Here is a 17,723-nt window from a genome sequence, read left to right on the forward strand (position 1 = left end):
TCTCTCTCCTTCTTCTTTCACTTTCTTTGCCTCCCCCTCAATCTCTCCTAAAGTATGTAAATTTTATCTTTTCCCTATATATAATTCTTTCTCTGCTTCTCCTCTCTCTCTCTCTCTCTCTCTATCCCCTTTTCTTCTCCTCTCCTTTCTCTTAATTTTCTTTTTCTTCTTCTCTTCCTCTCTCTTTTAAATTTTATCGTTTTCTTCTCTCTCTCTCTTCCCCCCTCTCTTCTCTCTCCCTTTCTCTCTCTCTCAAAAAATATTTAAATTAAAAAAAACTTTTCTCTTTTCTCTTTTTTCCCATCTCTCTTCCTCTTCTTCTTATTCTTCTTCTCTCGCTTTCTCTCTCTCTCTCTCTCTCTCTCTCTCTCCCCCTCTCCTCTCTTTTCCTTCTCTCTCCTCTTTTTTTCTTTTTTTTTCTTATTCTCTCTTTTCTTTCTTTTAAATTTATATTTTCTCTCTATAATTCTCTCCCTGTGTTCAAATTTCCCCTCTTCTTCTTCTTATTTTCTCTCTTTCCTTGTCTTTTCTCAGTCTCTCTCCCCTCTCTCTCCTCTCTTTTTCTTTTTTCTTTTCCTCTCTCTCTCTCTCTCTCGCTCTCTTTCTCATAAATTTTATATTTCATCTCTCTATAATTCTCTCTCTTTGTTTCCCCCTCTCCCTCCCTCCCTCTCCTCTTCTTTATTTTTTGCTCTTTGTGTGTGTGTGTGTGTGTGTGTGTATATATATATATATAAAATTTAATCTGAGAGAGAGAGAGAGAGAGAGAGAGAGAGAGAGAGAGAGAGAGAGAGAGAGAGAGAGAGAGAGAGAACCTAGGCCCTACACATGAGAGAGAGGGGAAGGGGGAGTTAATTAAAAAAAACTATTATTTTTTCTCATTCCCCTCTCCTCTCTGTCTTCTTCTATCTCCCTCTCATAGTGTGTGAAAAACTATGTTCGAAAAACTTTAAATTTACAAAAACTTTTAAAAATATTTAATTAAAAAAGTTTAAATTAAAAAGTTCAATCTAACTATGAGAGAGAGAGAGAGAGAGAGAGAGAGAGAGAGAGAGAGAGACTTTTGATTTAAAAAGAAGTTTGATTTAATTGAGAGAGAGAGAGAGAGAGAGAGAGAGAGAGAGAGAGTGTGTGTGTGTGTGTGTGTGTGTGTGTGTGTGTGTGAGTGTGTGTGTGAAAACGAAGGCCCTCCACATGAGAGAGAAAGAGGGGAGAATTTAATTTGAAAAGGGAGGGAGAAAAGAAAGAGAGAGAGGGAAGGGGGTTTTAATTTAAAAAATGGAAGGGGAAGAGAAAATGAGAAATTACACGTGAGAAAGAGGGGAAGGGAGGGCGTTTTGATTGAAAAAAGAAGGTTAGGAGAAGGGGGGTAGATTCGGGAAGCCCTTGGAGGTTTGAGGCTTTTTGAACCTATAATGAAAACTAGGCGCTCCGCGCCTAGACTCAGCCCGGCGCTTTGTGCCGGGGCAGGCGCGATTTTTGCGGGTGGGGGCGAGCGCTGGACGCGTGGCACCCGCCCCCGCGTTCTCTTTTTTTTCTTGTGGGGGAGGTGGGGGGCTTCCACGTGGCACCTACCCTCCACCTCTCCTTAACTAATAGTAAAGATAATATAGTGAAAAGATAAGATAAGATAGATTATATGTTTATTATTTTTAACTTTTTGTTGCCAAGTGCTTCCTTATGGTGTGCAAATGTATTTCGTCCAAGGGCCCCATCACTTTCAAATAGTGCACGCCTATACCCAAGGGTTGGGTGAGTGAGTGTGTAACCGCCCTAGATAAGCTCATCTGAATCAAAACAACTAGAGAAAACGTTCTATGATCTATATATAATCCAATCTCTTTGGGAGGAGCGTCGTCACTAAAGGATTCTTGCAAGTTGCGGTCTTTTGGATTGTTCAGCCACTTCGTATATCTGACAAGAAAATATAATTATGCAAGAGGTTTTTCAATGCCACTTTGTGTATATTTTAATATGTATATTGCTAATACAATGTTTTTCCAAAGAAAAAGTTTGTATCTACTAGTCAACCGTAGACCTTAAGAAAGATCTTTGTTTCCTCTCTCTCTCTCTCTCTCTCGGCTTCGTCTATGTTTCCTTCAGATGTGTACATACTACAGTCTCTCTCTCTCTCTCTCTGTGCCTGTGTTGCTGTGATAAAGCCCGTATTGCACCGCAAACCCTAGTCTGACGTTGCGCTCTCTGCCAATTGCTCCCTTTCCTCCGGCCAGCCTCTCATTCCTTCATATAGCTTCCCACCGCTCGTGCGCACAATCGTGCCTCCATGGATCCTCTTGCTCCTCCCCACACCGGCATCGGAAGCCCCCTCGACATCCCAGTCGTGCACGAGAATGATCGCTATGAGCTTATCAGAGACATCGGCTCGGGGAATTTCGGAGTGGCTCGGCTTATGCGCGATAAGATCACTCAGGAGCCTGTAGCTGTCAAGTTCATTGAAAGAGGAGAAAAGGTAATCCAATCTTGACACATTTCATGTCCAGAGAAGCCAACCATTGCAATTTGTCTAGTCTGTGTATTGGCTACAGGGGGTAAGATTCAATTTGGTCAATGTTTGCTGTGGTAAGATTTTTCTTGAGAAAAAGGATAGAAGAAAGCTGCTACCTTGTGCACCGGAGTATGAATCTGATGAGTTCCGCACTCAAGACCGAAGGCAACACTTAGCATTGGATATAGGAGAATGAAATTGAGTGGATGATTGAATGGAGGGGTTCCTGGATTTCGCTTTAGTCACCCAAGAAGTGACTATGTGGCTTGTTTTTCTGCGTGGTCCTCAAGACAGGAGATGATGCCTGTTACAGAGAAGGCATCCTGACAGCTAACATTTTCATGATTGGCTTTTTGTGGTTTCGTATGAAATGTATTGTATAGTTTTAGTTGCATGCTTTCTTTTACATGCTACTGTTTCCCTCAAGTGTTGTCTTTACATCCATACACTTTCTGTCTATACCCACTCCTAAAAGCTGTGAATCGTATTGCGTTTCCTGTCAGTTACTGCACTTCTACTGTCAGATCTCTTGGTTCATTTCTGTTTATCTGTCTGGTCATGCTCAAGGTGAAGGGCACCAAATCATGATAGCTACCCTGAGATTCCAATAATTCTCTTTTCTTTATTCTTCACATGTTGATGGTTTTGTTGCCAATCCCATTTTACTGGTGTGAATGTTTGCAAACGTTGGTCTACCCTGGTATCATTTGGCTTTCATATTATGAAAAATGTCATTTTCCTCCTTTAGGGAAACTTATACTGAGTCTGTGAGCTATATTCACTTCTAAGAATTGCTCTGTTTTGTCAAAAGCTTTCACTCTTCATTCTGCACTCAAAGTCGCATTCTTACACTTTTCTCCATGAGTACTTGTCTAGAAGCTCATTAGAGTTACCTTTTGCAGATTGATAAAAATGTGCAGAGAGAGATTGTCATTCATAGAGAGCTTCGTCATCCTAACATTGTCTGTTTTAAGGAGGTAAGTTGCTATTATGAGGCAAGCAAATGTTGCATGTGACTGATACTCATCCAGTTTTGATGCACCATGTTGATTGTCTTTTGCAGGTCTTTCTTACACAAACACATTTGGCAATTGTTATGGAGTATGCTCCTGGTGGTGAGCTTTTTGAGCATATTTGCAGAGCTGCTGGAGGTCGATTTACAGAAGATGAGGTTTGATTGACCATCATCTATACCAAAAGATTATTGATAGTCATTAGTTACTTTACGTGATAAAAGGACATGATTGTTTTGGAAAGTGACTGTTACCTATATTTGTTTTGGTGGTGGCTCATCTTTTACATCATATGCCTTAAGTACAATTCATATTTTGGAAGCGTAATTTACTATGCTAGGTGGGTAGAGGATTTTAAAATCTTTGAGGTTGCTGTCTCCTAACTATGTGAGCCTAGGAAGGCTTTGGCATAAAAACCAAAATGCACACTAATGCATAGACTTTGACACCCAAGAGGTGTATTCTGCTAACACCCTCTTTTTGATCATGGGTGATCAATGCAATAACATATACAATGATAATGACTCATCAAGACCATGGATACCCAAGGAGCGTGTGATCAAGTCACTAAGGTGCCTCGAAAAGACATTGATATGGATATTGATCTTACCAAACTCTGACCAGAGAAAGTGGGAATGGTCAGATCTCGATGCTTGTCATTGATGCCTTGTAGAAGCATTTGTGACATGGATTCTCTACCTTTAGTTAGTCACTAAGTGTCCCCTCATGTAAGCCTAGACTAGGGCAAAGACCGCTTTCTATTAGAAACCAACCCATTATGGAGTTGGAAGTCATTCCAGCTCTAGGTTTCAAAACATGCAAACTTCGTCAATATTTATTGGAAGCTACACTCTAGGCCCATTGCACTTGTATATAGATGAGGCTAATATGCCCAACCACTATCACCACTCCCCTCTCACACTCCACTTTGGCACTAGAGAGTTGTTAGGATGCCAATACACTAAGGCTAGAAGGTGGAAGAGGAGGCCTTAATGGCCTTTGCCCTCACCGCGAAAGAGAAGGCTTTCGTAACCTTGGCCTTTTCTGTTACCAAAGGACTTGAGTGGAAATCTAAATTTGAAGATGACGACGATGACTTGTTGGAGGAGTCTGTACTCTTCTTCTTTTCCTCCTCCTTCTGATGTGTTGCTAGTTTTTTGCAATCCTTTTGAAGATGCCCCTTTTGGACACAATGATAACAGTATGCTTTCTCCTTCTACTTATCACCCCTCTTTGAACCTATAAAAACTTCTTGCGTGCCACCATATTGAGATGGTAGCCTTCTTGTAAATGCAAAGAAGCTTCATACTCAAGCAATATAGATGTTGTATGCTCAAAACTAACAAGTGTTGCCGATGTTTGAGTTGCTGATGTTCGAGTTTGCAAGGTGTTGGTTGTGAGAGTGCAACACTTGAGTTGCTGATGTTCGAGTTTGCAAGGTGTTGGCTGTGAGAGTGCAACACTTGTTAGTTTTGAGCATACAACATCCATACTACTTGAGTATGAAGCTTCTTTGCATTTACAAGGGAGGCTACCATCTCAATATGGTGGCACGCAAGAAGTTTTTATAGGTTCAAGGAGGGGTGATAAGTAGAAGGAGAAAGCACACTGTTATCATTGTGTCCAAAAGGGGCATCTTCAAAAGGATTGCAAAAAACTAGCAACACATTGGAAGGAGGAGGAAAAGAAGAAGAAGAGTATAGACTCCTCCGACAAGTCATTGTCATCATCTTCAAATTTAGATCCACTCAAGTCCTCTGGTAACGGAAAAGGTCAAGGCTACGAACACCTTTTCTTTTGCGGTGAGGGTAAAGGCCATTAAAACCTCCTCTTCCACCTTCTAGCCTTGGTGTATTGGTATCCTGACAACTCTCCAGTGCCAAAGCGCAGTGTGAGAGGGGGGTGGTGACAGTGGTTGGGCATATTAGCCTCATCTATATACAAGTGCAGTGGGCCTAGAGCGGAGTGTGAGAGGGGGGGGGGGGGGGGGAACAGCATAGTAGCAAAGAATACCTGACTCAAAAAACAAACGAAACTTACTTTTTTGGCAATTTGTTTAGTAATTGGACTCTTATCATTGCAATATTAGTTCATGTCTCGAAAGTTCAATATAGGATTGTAGTCTCATTTATGAGTTATGCACGATCTATCATGATTCGTTTTGAATTTTGACATTTTGTCATTTTGTTTTGGAATGAGAATCATGATGTTGTAGCTTAACTCATTCCACATTACACATGGGCTATGTAGCATGACTGATCAATCCTTGCACGTAGCCCACTGTGTCGATGAGGGCACCGGATTAGGTTGATGATGATGATGATGATGGCAGCACCAGAGTCGGAGAGTGTCGGAGATGGAGGGTGTAACCTATAGAGCTTACAATGAAGAAATGATTTGCCAAGTGTGGGGGGTCGGCTATATCTAGCCACATAATGCCAAAATTGGCGGATTGCTCTTGTAGGGGGCCATAAATGTTGATTGACTACATAATGTGCAGTTCGATTGCAATAAATGCAGCCACCTTCTGACATAGCAGTGTAGCGCCCCACACGTGGAAAACTAGCAAACACTAATACCCGCAGCCTATACCCTAGACAGCCTAGGAAATGCACATTGATATGTGCAGAAACCAAGCAAATGCACCTAAAATTGCTAGAGCTCCTTTGTCTCCATCAGATTCTGACAGGAGCTCACAACTAGGAGATGATAGACTGACATGACTAGGAGCTCACAACTAGGAGATGATAGACTGACATGACTAGGCATCTAACATTTCCTCTTAGATCCTAGGAGTGTTTGAAGACCCAACAACCTCATGCTATGAAGCATAGAAGCCTTGGCTAAAGACTTTGTGAAGAGGTCCATTGTGTTGTCGATCGTTGTCGTGATGCTGTGCGACCATCACTGCGAACGTGAGGGCGGAAATTTTCACCAAGCAATTGAACTTATCAAGGACTACACTCCTTCACAAGCCTTTAAGACACTCATGATGCTCAAATTGTCCAACTTACCGAAGAAGACCAACATTGTGATGTACCTTTAAGAATCTTTTGAGGCCGATTAAAGACCATGGCTAAAAGGAGCCACACTGAAAAACGTCACTGATCAATTTTTAGTGCAAACTCTGTGTTCTTACATTCATGTGAATCTTGGAGCTAATGTCTTCGAGTGCTTGCACAACAGAAATTCATGTCTTCATTATACATAGCAGGATTGGTATCAATATTTATAGCATCATGGACAACATAGAAGCTCGGGTGCAGGCCAACAATGCTTATAGCTGGGCAGTCCGTTTTATGGTGGCATTCAAGATGTAATCATTGATGTCAATATGTTGACAAAAACAAAAGCTTTTCTTAAGCTTTTTTAGCGATGTGCTCCAGATTGGGAGGGAGAAATGACGTTGAGACGGGGGGGGGGGGGGGGTGACTTTTCTTGTAGGGGCAATGGTTCATGGCGACCTTGGTTTTTGGGAGGCACTTCTCTGGTCAAGCTATCAACAATTTGTAAGCCTCTCTTGTGACACAGGAGCTGGTGGGTGATGCTTTTGGAGGGTAGCCTAGTATGCTCTGGAGTATGCATAGTGAAATAGCCAAATAGGGCTGCTGCAGCATTGACCTTCCTATGACAACACTTCTAAAGCCGATCAGCCATGCTATACTCAAGATTGAAGGGGTTGACAGTTATAAGTTTGTGGCTCCAAGGGAAGAAGGCCGCTCTTGAAGGTGTATTGGTTGGGAAAAGAATGCCGATTTCGGGAAGGTTAGGAGGCGCAACAAGTTGACGTCACTAGAGATCATCGTCACATAGTAACAAGAAGCAGGAATATCTGATAACTAGCACTATTTAAAATAGCATAGGCTTGAATGGAATTATATCATGTAGAAAAAAAAACTAGCATCGCATCAGTCTTGCGATATGCATGAATTAGTACTAACGAAAAGGAGGAAGCAACCATCGATACAGGAATAGACCATTAGAACCGGCAGCTACGTAGACGTCTACTTCTTCTGTATTATCATCACATTCTTTTACTTTTGAGTTGCATAAATCGACACACTTCAATCGACCGTTAGGAGGGCTATCGGCATGATATACAGAGGTCCGCTGTCATGCAATTGCTCTTGCTCGATGTATGTCCTTGAATTTGGCTGTGCGCTATGTAGACATCATCAATTCAGTAGTTTTTCAGGACGACTTTTTACCACGAATAACGACCCCTCTAGAGGACATAATCAAATGTATCTATGCGTATTCATGACTAATTATGCTCTCTTGTGATCAAACTTTGAAGCACTCTTGTGTATTGATTCATTGAACTTCTTCTAATCTATCATTTACATGCATCAATCAAGAAATCTATGTATGAGAACATTTGTTATGATGTATTGTGAAGATTGAATGCGTTGATTTTCCACTTCTCTTTTTATGCCAATATATGTAATCAATCGAATATGAAACCTAAGCATTCTTTTTGCTCCATGAATTTACCATGAGTTGAGAACTCTTCATAATTCTTTGTTTCCATCTCGCAAAATGTCCCTGCGGCGAGTGACTTTATGAACTCCCGCGCATATTCCGTGTGACATTTGGTGAACTCGACGTGAAAGCGTCGCTTCTGATTGTCGAGATGGGAGACTCTTCAAATACTCCATCCACTTCATCATCAAGTGCTTCTTTCTTTTCGACCGATGAGATGAATTTATTGCAAACTCTTTCTTCGGCTATTATGATGCAGAATCAGCAGATGCAGTTATCTATGCAGCAGCAGTAGCAGCTACATCAGCAACAATTGGATCAACAACGAATGCTGCATCAAGAACAAGAGCATACGCATGGTGCAACCAAAGTGATCGAGGCTGTGGTAAGTGAGCGTAAATTATTTGATGGCCAAAATGTCTTAGCTTATCTTAAAACTTTTGAAAGTCAGATGCGTTTCTTTGGAGTTTCTACCAACTGGAGAAACTATTTCCTACGGCTGGTCACACCTGCTTTGCGGGTTAGAGTGATTGATTTATTTATACAAGATTCAAACTGGAATGTCTTCAAGAAGGTGCTTAAAGATGAATATTTTCTGGAGGATTATGGTATTGCTACGCGGAAGTCATTCAGAGAATGGGTCTATCAGCCTAACAAAGGACTTGTTGCTTTTGAGTTATTGCTCGAGTTTGAAGAACATTACAACCAGTTGAATGCACTTGAGCAAAGAGCCCTAAACTCGAAGAAAGTGGAGTTATTCTTGCATGCGATTGATCTTGCACTTCAGGACGAGTTGGGAGAGCTTCTTGAAGACCGTACATAGCCTTTAGGATTGAAGACAGATTGACAAGATGCTGTTGATGCGGTTTCCACATTGACGAAGAGGCGGAGATGGAAGGCTCGCTTACAAAATGGTTTGCAAACACCTCTAGCGATGTCTTCTCCTACCCCGACTTCTCCTACTTCTCCTGTTGCTCTTTCCACTTCTTCCCCTACTTCTTGTCTCATGTCTATGCCTATGCCTATTATTGTTGCGGTTGACAGACCATTTGAAATACTGACTATCAATGATATGATGGAGGAGATATTAAAGAACCTAAAAGACCTTCAAAACAAGATAACTAGAAGGGAGCAACGGCCAGCTCCAGTATCAGTCCCAATTTCATCTACCCTTGCAAATTTTTTCAGAATGGCAAACTTTAAGGGAGTCGAAGTGCTTGTTGAGGAGAAGCGAAAAAGAGAAGATCTAGTTTCCCAGCCTTCTTATTCAAAACTAGAGCAGAGTATGGTTGAAGTTCAGAAGCTGAAAGTACAAAAAGATCAAAAAGCCTCGAAGACAAAGGATTCGAAGCCGGAAAAGCAACCTGGATTCAAGCTACTTTCTGATATTGAGATGACTACAGACTTGAAGAAGAGTGAGGAGATTGAATTTGATGAGGAGGTTATTGATGGTCTTTATTATGACGGCCGATTATGCTCGTATACTATGGAGGATCTTTCAGCATTGTCGAAAATTGAAAATCAAGAGTTGTCATTTGTCTTATAGGTCAATTCTCTGGCGAGAATTGCGAAATTGCTGATTTCATGCAACAATAAAATTTGGGTGCTGAGAATTCTCAGCAAAAAGTGTTCCTTGATGAAATATTTCAGCAAAAAGAGTTGGGTGCTGTTTATACATAGCAAAATTTCGTGTTTCCCAGGGTATTTACAGCAAAAGCTGAAATCAGGTTATAGCAAAGAAGCCAGAGTACAACGACAATATAAAACAGTTGACAATAAGGTTAAATTACCTTTGGATAGTGTTGATGATTTGCCAAAGTTTACACAATTTATGGAGATGGATATGGATAAGATTAGAGTCACGGGATGGTCTGATGATCAACCAACCAAAGATGATTTGGATGCTGTGATGATACACGACAAGCCACTTGATGCAGAGATGATTTATGAAAACTTACCTACTTTGATTCTTCCATATGATCCAAGAGGATGTTGTGATAATCTATGTCGACTTACCTACTTGTCATATTACCCAGATGATTACCCATATGATCCTGGTGGGAACAATGTTGCCAAGTGGTAAACAAGTTGGCACATGCTGGAGGATGTGCAGGTTTGGAGGGAGCGGATATCATGACGCAGTGCGTCTACCACTGCAAACGCGAGGGTAGAAATTTTCACCAAGCAATTGAACTTATCAAGGACTACACTCCTTCACAAGCCTTTAAGACACTCATGATACTTAAATTGTCCAACTTACTGAAGAAGACCAACATTGTGATGTACCTTCAAGAATCTTTTGAGGCTGATAAAAGACCATGGCTAAAAGGAGCCACACTAAAAAATGTCATTGATCAATTTTTAGTGCAAACTCTGTATTCTTACATTCATGTGAATCTTGGAGCTAATGTCTTCTGTGGAGTGCTTGCACAACAGAAATTCATGTCTTCACTATACATAGCAGGATTGGTATCAATATTTATAGCATCATGGACAACATAGAAGCTCGGGCGCAGGCCAACAATGCTTATAGCTGGGTAGTCCGTTTTATGGCGCCATTCAAGATGTAATCATTGATGTCAATATGTTGACAAAAATAAAAGCTTTTCTTAAGCTTTTTTAGCGATGTGCTCTAGATTGGGAGGGAGAGACGACGCTGAGACGAGGGGGGGGGGGGACTTTTCTTGTAGGGGCAATGGTTCATGGCGACCTTGGTTTTTGGGAGGCACTTCTCTGGTCAAGCTATCAGCAATTTGTAAGCCTCTCTTGTGACACAAGAGCTGGTGGGCGATGCTTTTGGAGGGTAGCCTAGTATGCTCTCGAGTATGCAGAGTGAAATAGCCAAACAAGGCTGCTGCAGCATCGACCTTCCTTTGGCAACCCTTCTAAAGCCGATCAGCCATGCTATACTCAAGATTGAAGGAGTTGACAGTTATAAATTTGTGGCTCCAACGGAAGAAAGCCGCTACTGAAGGTGTACTAGTTGGGAAAAGAATGCTGATTTAGGGAAGGTTAGGAGGCGCAACAAGTTGACATCACTAGAGATCATCATCACATAGTAACAAGAAGCAGGAATATTTGATAACTAGCACTATTTAAGATAGCATAGGCTTGAATGGAATTATATCATGAAGATAAAAAAACCAGCATAGCATCATTCTTGCGATATGCATGAATTAGTACTAATGAAAAGGAAGAAGCAACCATCGATACAGGAATAGACCATTAGAACCAGCAGCTACGTAGACGTCTACTTCTTTTGTATTATCATCACCTTCTTCTACTTTTGAGTTGCATAAATCAACACACTTCAATCAACCATTAGGAGGGCGATCGGCATGATACATAGAGGCCTTAGCATCATCGTAAATGGGAGTAAGTGTGTGACCATGAGGCTTAAGAGATAGTGCTAGCTATTCGTGGTTGGAATCTGGGCATTGGATAATCGATCGGGGCAGGAGTTGTTTGATGGTGGATATGTGCACCATGGTTTAATGGAGTCTGTTTTCTGGGTGCTCAAGAAGGAGTCTGAGACACTCAAGTCTTTGATTCTCAAGCACTCTTCTTACACATTGACGTTTGGTGGTATTCCTTGGTTTCAGGCGTGGCTGCAAAGCGCTCCATGATAGTGGCAAAACACAAACAATTTGGGTGACATATCGAGGGACAGAATCCACTGTTATGAAATTGCTCTTGCTCGATGTATGTCCTTGAATTTGGCTGTGCGCTATGCAGACATCATCAATTCAGTAGTTCTTCACAGGATGACTTTTTACCACGAACAACGACCCCTCTAGAGGACATAATCAAATGTATCTATGCGTGCTCTCTTATGATTAAACTTTGAAAAACTCGTGTATTGATTCATTGAACTTCTTCTAATCTATCCTTTGCATGCATCAATCAAGAAATCTATGTATGAGAACATGTGTTATGATGTATTGTGAAGATTGAATGCCTTGATTTCCCACTTCTCTTTTTTATGCCAATATATGTAATTGATCGAATATGAAACCCAAGCATTCTTTTTGCTCCATGAATTTACCTTGAGTTGAGAACTCTTCATAATCCTTTGCTTCCATCTCGCAACGCATTTGTGCGGTGAGCGACTTCATGAACTTCCGCGTGTATTCCGTGCGACACGGTGGGAGAGTAGGCCACCGATAACTCGGAATCCATGATCCGCTCTTGAACATAGTGATACTAAATCTCAATGTGCATCGTGCGAGCAAGAAACATGGGTCTTTTCACCAGAGCTAGAGCACTCTGGTTGTCCATACCTAGCTCCGTAGATCTTGTCAATGGAAAGCCAATCTCCCCTAACAAACAACAGGAGCCAAGCTGCTTCCATAGCTGTAGAATAAAGAACATGGTACTCAGCCTTTGTAGATGAAAGAACCATAGTAGGTTGCTTCTTACTACTCCAAGTGATAGTGGATCGTCTCGAATCCACATTACTTCTCAGTCAGAGTCACGATAGCCAAAAAGAGTGACCCCCTCTCCATATATGATCTTGTAGAATCAAGTCCTTTGTAAATAACGAAGAATGCACAAAGCTGCTCTCCAATGCTCCTAAGTGGGAGTGTGCCTGAAAGAAGACAACAAAGCTATCGGAAAAGAAATATTTGGTCTTGTGTGAATAACCTAGACTAGTAAGCCAATAAGACACCTGTTATTAAGTGTGGGTTACTTTTGATGCCGGTCAGTAATAGATGCAGGAGATTTCCCATAAGTGCCCCCTCTGTATTCTGTCATAAGCACGAGAGACTCATCTCTGTTTCTCCTCCCAGCCACGTCTAGGAAGTGTTGGATACCAATATTAGGTGCGGGTTACTTTTGATGCCGGTTAGTAATAGATGCGGGAGACTTCCCATAAGTGCCCCCTCTGTGTTTTGTCATAAGCACGAGAGACTCGTCTCCGTTTCTCCTCCCAGCCACGTCTAGGAAGTGCTGGCTAGACTTCTCACTCCTCGTGTCTCTTCCGCTAGCCGTCTCCTTAAGGTGAGTTATACTATTTTAGAACTCACTCACTTCCTAGGCTCCCCTTGATCCCATTCGAGTGCCCAAGGCCCCCGGACGGTCTTCTCTCGCACTTGTTCCCCAAAGTATTACACCATAAATGTAACACCTGTAATGGGTGGCATTTGTAAGGGGATCTCCTGTTGCCAAAAGCTTGGACTCTAGGTCCATGGGGCATGAAATAGGTTGACACTTGGCCATACCAAACTTCAAAAGAAGCTCGGAGATGTGTCCGTGTTGGGAAATAAAAATGCCATGTGCCATTTCATAGATCTTCAATCCAAGGAAGAAGTGCAAGATCCCAGGATCCATCATGTCAAACTTTTGCCTCAAAATCTCTTGAGTGCGAGCAACCTCTTGAGCATAGCTCCCTGTGATGATAAGATCATCCACATACAATATGATTAAAATACACCGGGCACCCTCAACCTTGTAGTATAAGTTGGGGTCATTATCTGAGCAATGGAAGCCACTTTGTAGAAAGAATCAATCAGTCCTCTGGTACCAAGCTCTAGAAGGCTACCTTAGGCCATAGAGGGCCTTCCGCAATTTGTAGACATGGTCCTCCTTCCCTTGTTCGTGAAAACTTGGAGGTTGTGAAACATAAATCTTTTCCTCAAGGACGCCATTCAAGAAGGCAGACTTGACATCCATTTGATAAACAAGTTAGCGGTGGTGGGTTGCAAGAGCCAAGATGGCTCGAATAGTAGACATCCTAGCTGTAGGTGTAAAAGTCTCAAAATAGTCCAAACTTGCTTCGCGAGCAAAACCCTTGGCAACAAGCCTAGCTTTGTGCTTGTCCAAGGAACCGTTTACAAGGTACTTGGTATTATAGACCCACTTTACACCTATCACTTTTCGCTTCCATGGATGTAGAACCAACTCCCAAGTTTAATTTCGCTCAATAGAATCAAGCTCATCTTGCATAGCCTAACATCAAACATTCTGTGCAAGAGCCTCCTCAATTGTAGTAGGCTCTCTGTCGTGAAGAATCTGTGAGAGTGTGCAATGGAAGAAGGAACATGAACACAGAGAGAGAGAGAGAGAGAGAGAGAGAGAGAGAGAGAGAGCAGAAAATGAAGGAAGAAATACTGCATTGATCAAAGATGAATGCTGAATACAATGATGTGGACTGATCGGTCCCTACACACAGCCCAAGGCGTTAGTGAGGGCACCAAATCAGGATGAGATGATGGCAGCACCAAGTTAGAGAGTGTTTGGGAGCCAAAAATCTGCAAGAAGAAGTGATCGATCAAGTATGGGCTGTGGCTATATATAGCCAAACTACTTTAAAACTGGACGATTGCTAAAAAGGCCTCTAAATCTGGCCGACGTGCTGAAATAGGTGACATGACTGTGATAAATGCAGTCCAAGTGCACAGAAAAAATGGGAAAATAATGACAAAATATCCCAAGCAGTTGCGGAGCAGGTAGGCATTGTCAAGAGGTGGAATCCAACTGACACAGAGAGGAAATGCACAAGAAATGTGCCTAAAATGGAGGAAATGCACACTAAACCGTCAGAGCTCCAATGTCTTCGTCAGATCTGACAGGAGCTCACAACTAGGAGATGATAGACTGACACGACTAACTAGGGCAGGCTAACAGAATCTACGACATAAGAGCATAGTTTGCACACACTGAACTATTTCGCTGGGCTTGTAAGTGAGCTGATCTGCATGGACCTGTAGGAGCAATAGGAAAGTGAGAAACACTTTGAATCTTGCATGAGGTGCCTATACCAAATCGGAATCCAAATAGGCTAATCTTGCTGCGAGGGAGATTGAGTAGGCTCTGCTACTTGTAATGCACCTGTCTGTGTAAGGGACTCTCCCTCACTAAGGGAAGCTAAATCCTCCTCATCTAAAGAAGGCTCCCCCTCAAACAGCGGAGCATCCCTAGAAGACTCGTGAGGGGAGGCTGAAGGGGTGGAAGCACATCTGTGGGGGGAGGATGTGGGATGTGTGCTTTCTAGTTTGGCATGGAAGATGTCCTCTTTAAATTCAAAAGTAGAGCAGCACTAGTCTTCCATCTACCCGTTATCATTTAATATTGCAAATAATCATGTTAGAGTGTGATGCCGTTGAGTTGTAGACACATGCACTGTGCACACATTTGTGGATTTTAGGCACACAGTAGTTCTCTACCTTGGCTTTTGAACTGTTCTATTGCACTGTATTACAGACTCTGACTTTTGTTTCATGAGTGGTATGCACATGCACTGTGCACACATCTGTGAATTTTAGGCGCACAATAGTTCTCTACCTTGGCTTTTTAACTTTTCTATTGCAGTGTATTACAGACTCTGATTTTTGTTTCAGGCCCGATACTTCTTTCAACAGCTGGTTTCTGGAGTTAGCTATGTTCACACCAAGGTACTCCCCAAAAGCATCATGTAGAAGCATGATGTACTCAACAAAACCATCATCTACTCCCTTTTAAGAAGCTACCTCTTTCTGTCTCTCACTGGGTACATGCCTTATGGTACTTGCCAGCAAGTCTGTCATCGTGATTTGAAGCTGGAAAACATTCTGCTAGATGGCAGTGAAGCTCCTCGCCTCAAAATATGTGATTTTGGTTACTCCAAGGTGATTACTGTTGTGTTAACATTTGTCTATGTTTCCTTCCCACGTCTAGATGTCATGCTTGGTTCTTACGCTTGAGTGCTTTGGTCTGTCTGTCAATGCAGTCAACATTAATGCATTCACAACCAAATTCAACAGTGGGAACCCCTGCCTATATTGCCCCAGAAGTACTCTCAAGACAGGAGTATGATGGCAAGGTGTTTTTGCAAGATAACGACTGGCAAGGAAATTTCTTTTGTTCAAATTTTGCTGCGTTTTGCAAATTGTGTTTGTGGTTGCTAATGGTTCCTGTTCTTGTTATCCAGAGCTCAGATGTCTGGTCATGTGGAGTGTCTTTGTATGTAATGCTATTTGGTCGATACCCATTCGAGGACCCTGAGGATCCTCAAAACGCCTTGAAAACCATTAGGGTGTGGAATACTTCTACTGTTCGTGATTCTTGTGGGCTGATTATTCCTAGTGCTTGTACAATTGACTGAATGTTAATTTGCAGAGGATTGTGGACGTCCGGTACACTCTTCCAGAACATATTCCCATCTCCCCAGAATGTAGGGATCTAATTTCTCAAATATTTGTGAAAAATCCTAATGAAGTAAGTTCAGTTATCCCTTCTGTTTATTGACAAAAGAAGGCAACAATTTCTAATGTGAGTTTGCTGTTCTAAGCACTTTGCTGTGTCCTTTGCCAGAGGATAAAAATGGCAGATATACAAAAACACAAATGGTTCTTGAAGAACCTGCCCACAGAACTTACAAATGACACAGATGCCGGGCATGAATATCTTGCTGAGCCTTCTCAAAGTGTTGAAGAGATAAAGCACATAATTGAAGAAGCAAAAATGTCTGAGTTTGGATTAGAAATAGATCGTTATCTGGATGATGGAAGCTTTGATAATGATGATATGGAGCTTGGAAATGATCTGGATCTTGAGAGCAGTGGAGAATACGTTTGTGCTGTTCTCTAAGGTTTCACATGTTGCAGAGGTTGGTGCTTTGCCTTGCTTCAGTGATGCTGTTGCATAAAGATTGAAGTAATTATCTTTGTGCTGGATATGATGTGGAATCCTGTGCAAGCATTGCAGGTTTGACCATCTGTTTTTGATTGTGAAGCCATTGTTTAATCTGAGTGCATTTTCTCGCCTGTGTATAGGTTTCTATCTTAATCAGTTTCTCCTTCAAACAGAGTATAAATGCCTTGCCAGCAGGCAGTCTGTATCTATGAACTTGGCCATGTAACCCTAAACATACCTCTTAGTTATTTAAATATGTGCAATGTTAATGCCAATTTTGCAGATCGCTCCAATAAAACCATATCTATTCCACTTTGATATTGTCCTTGTATCTGTCAGTATCCTGTGGATATGCCAACAAGTGTTAGCTTAATTAGCTTGAAGAAGTTTGGCAGCTTGTTTATGCCTAACGTGAAACAGGTGAAAAGTTGGGGTGCCAACCACAACAAAGGACTGCATAGTATACCTTATATACGTTCATGGGAAGGTATCTTGTTCAAATTTATGAGTGCTGTAGATATCTAGAAATGTAGTCTATGTCAGCTCATAATTGGTCCACATGTCAGTTTTCAGTTTATAGCTGTCTTTCCTCTTTCTAAAGGGCATGTGAACACATGCAAGCAAAAGTAAGGGCGCTTATGCATCGAAGTGGGGCCTGCCTCTAGGGCCATTGCATTTTTCTAGGTAGTCCGGAATTGTCCTTAGAGTTATCTGAAAATCTCAGTGGAAATGTAGAGTCCTCTAGAAAATCCAATCGGTTGAATGGCTAAAGCATTTTTTGTAATCTTGTAGTGATATTTGCTAGCATTGCTTGTTAGGGCATGCCTAGGTGATGGTTGGGGTTCCAATCAGTTCTTGCATTCTTTTTGCTTAAACCACAGTATAACACATACAACTGGAGCAAAATTGGCACAACAGGAAAAGAAAAACCAGCACAGGGCTTCAATGCACAATGTGCGCTCTTGTTTCTTGTTTTCTTGTACTTGAACATTCCTTGAAACATCTTTTTTGACTCTACCCCCCGTCTCTTGTGTGGTGCCATCTGGTGTGTGTTATGGATGTACTAGTTGACATGGTCTCCCTTGAGTTGTGATTTATTTGCCCAAATG

The 17,723-nt window shown here is 41.8% G+C and overlaps 1 protein-coding gene across 1 annotated transcript; it reads left to right on the forward strand.

Annotated features, from left to right (window-relative positions):
* The first annotated feature begins 2,019 nt into the window (after window positions 1-2,019).
* Window positions 2,020-16,896, forward strand: LOC148032876 (serine/threonine-protein kinase SRK2A-like). The gene is made up of 10 exons (XM_087683575.1): window positions 2,020-2,470; window positions 3,409-3,483; window positions 3,570-3,677; window positions 15,342-15,395; window positions 15,516-15,608; window positions 15,710-15,802; window positions 15,911-16,015; window positions 16,099-16,197; window positions 16,294-16,588; window positions 16,755-16,896. Exons 1-9 carry the CDS (start codon window positions 2,285-2,287, stop codon window positions 16,567-16,569), a joined length of 1,089 nt encoding a protein of 362 aa, XP_087539701.1. The 5' UTR covers window positions 2,020-2,284; the 3' UTR covers window positions 16,570-16,588; window positions 16,755-16,896.
* Window positions 16,897-17,723: the final 827 nt, after the last annotated feature.

Source organism: Lygodium microphyllum, chromosome 8, assembly GCF_053477565.2.
Source record: "Lygodium microphyllum isolate KBCC chromosome 8, Lygodium_microphyllum_v1.1.10, whole genome shotgun sequence".
In the NCBI taxonomy this organism is placed as follows: domain Eukaryota; kingdom Viridiplantae; phylum Streptophyta; class Polypodiopsida; order Schizaeales; family Lygodiaceae; genus Lygodium; species Lygodium microphyllum.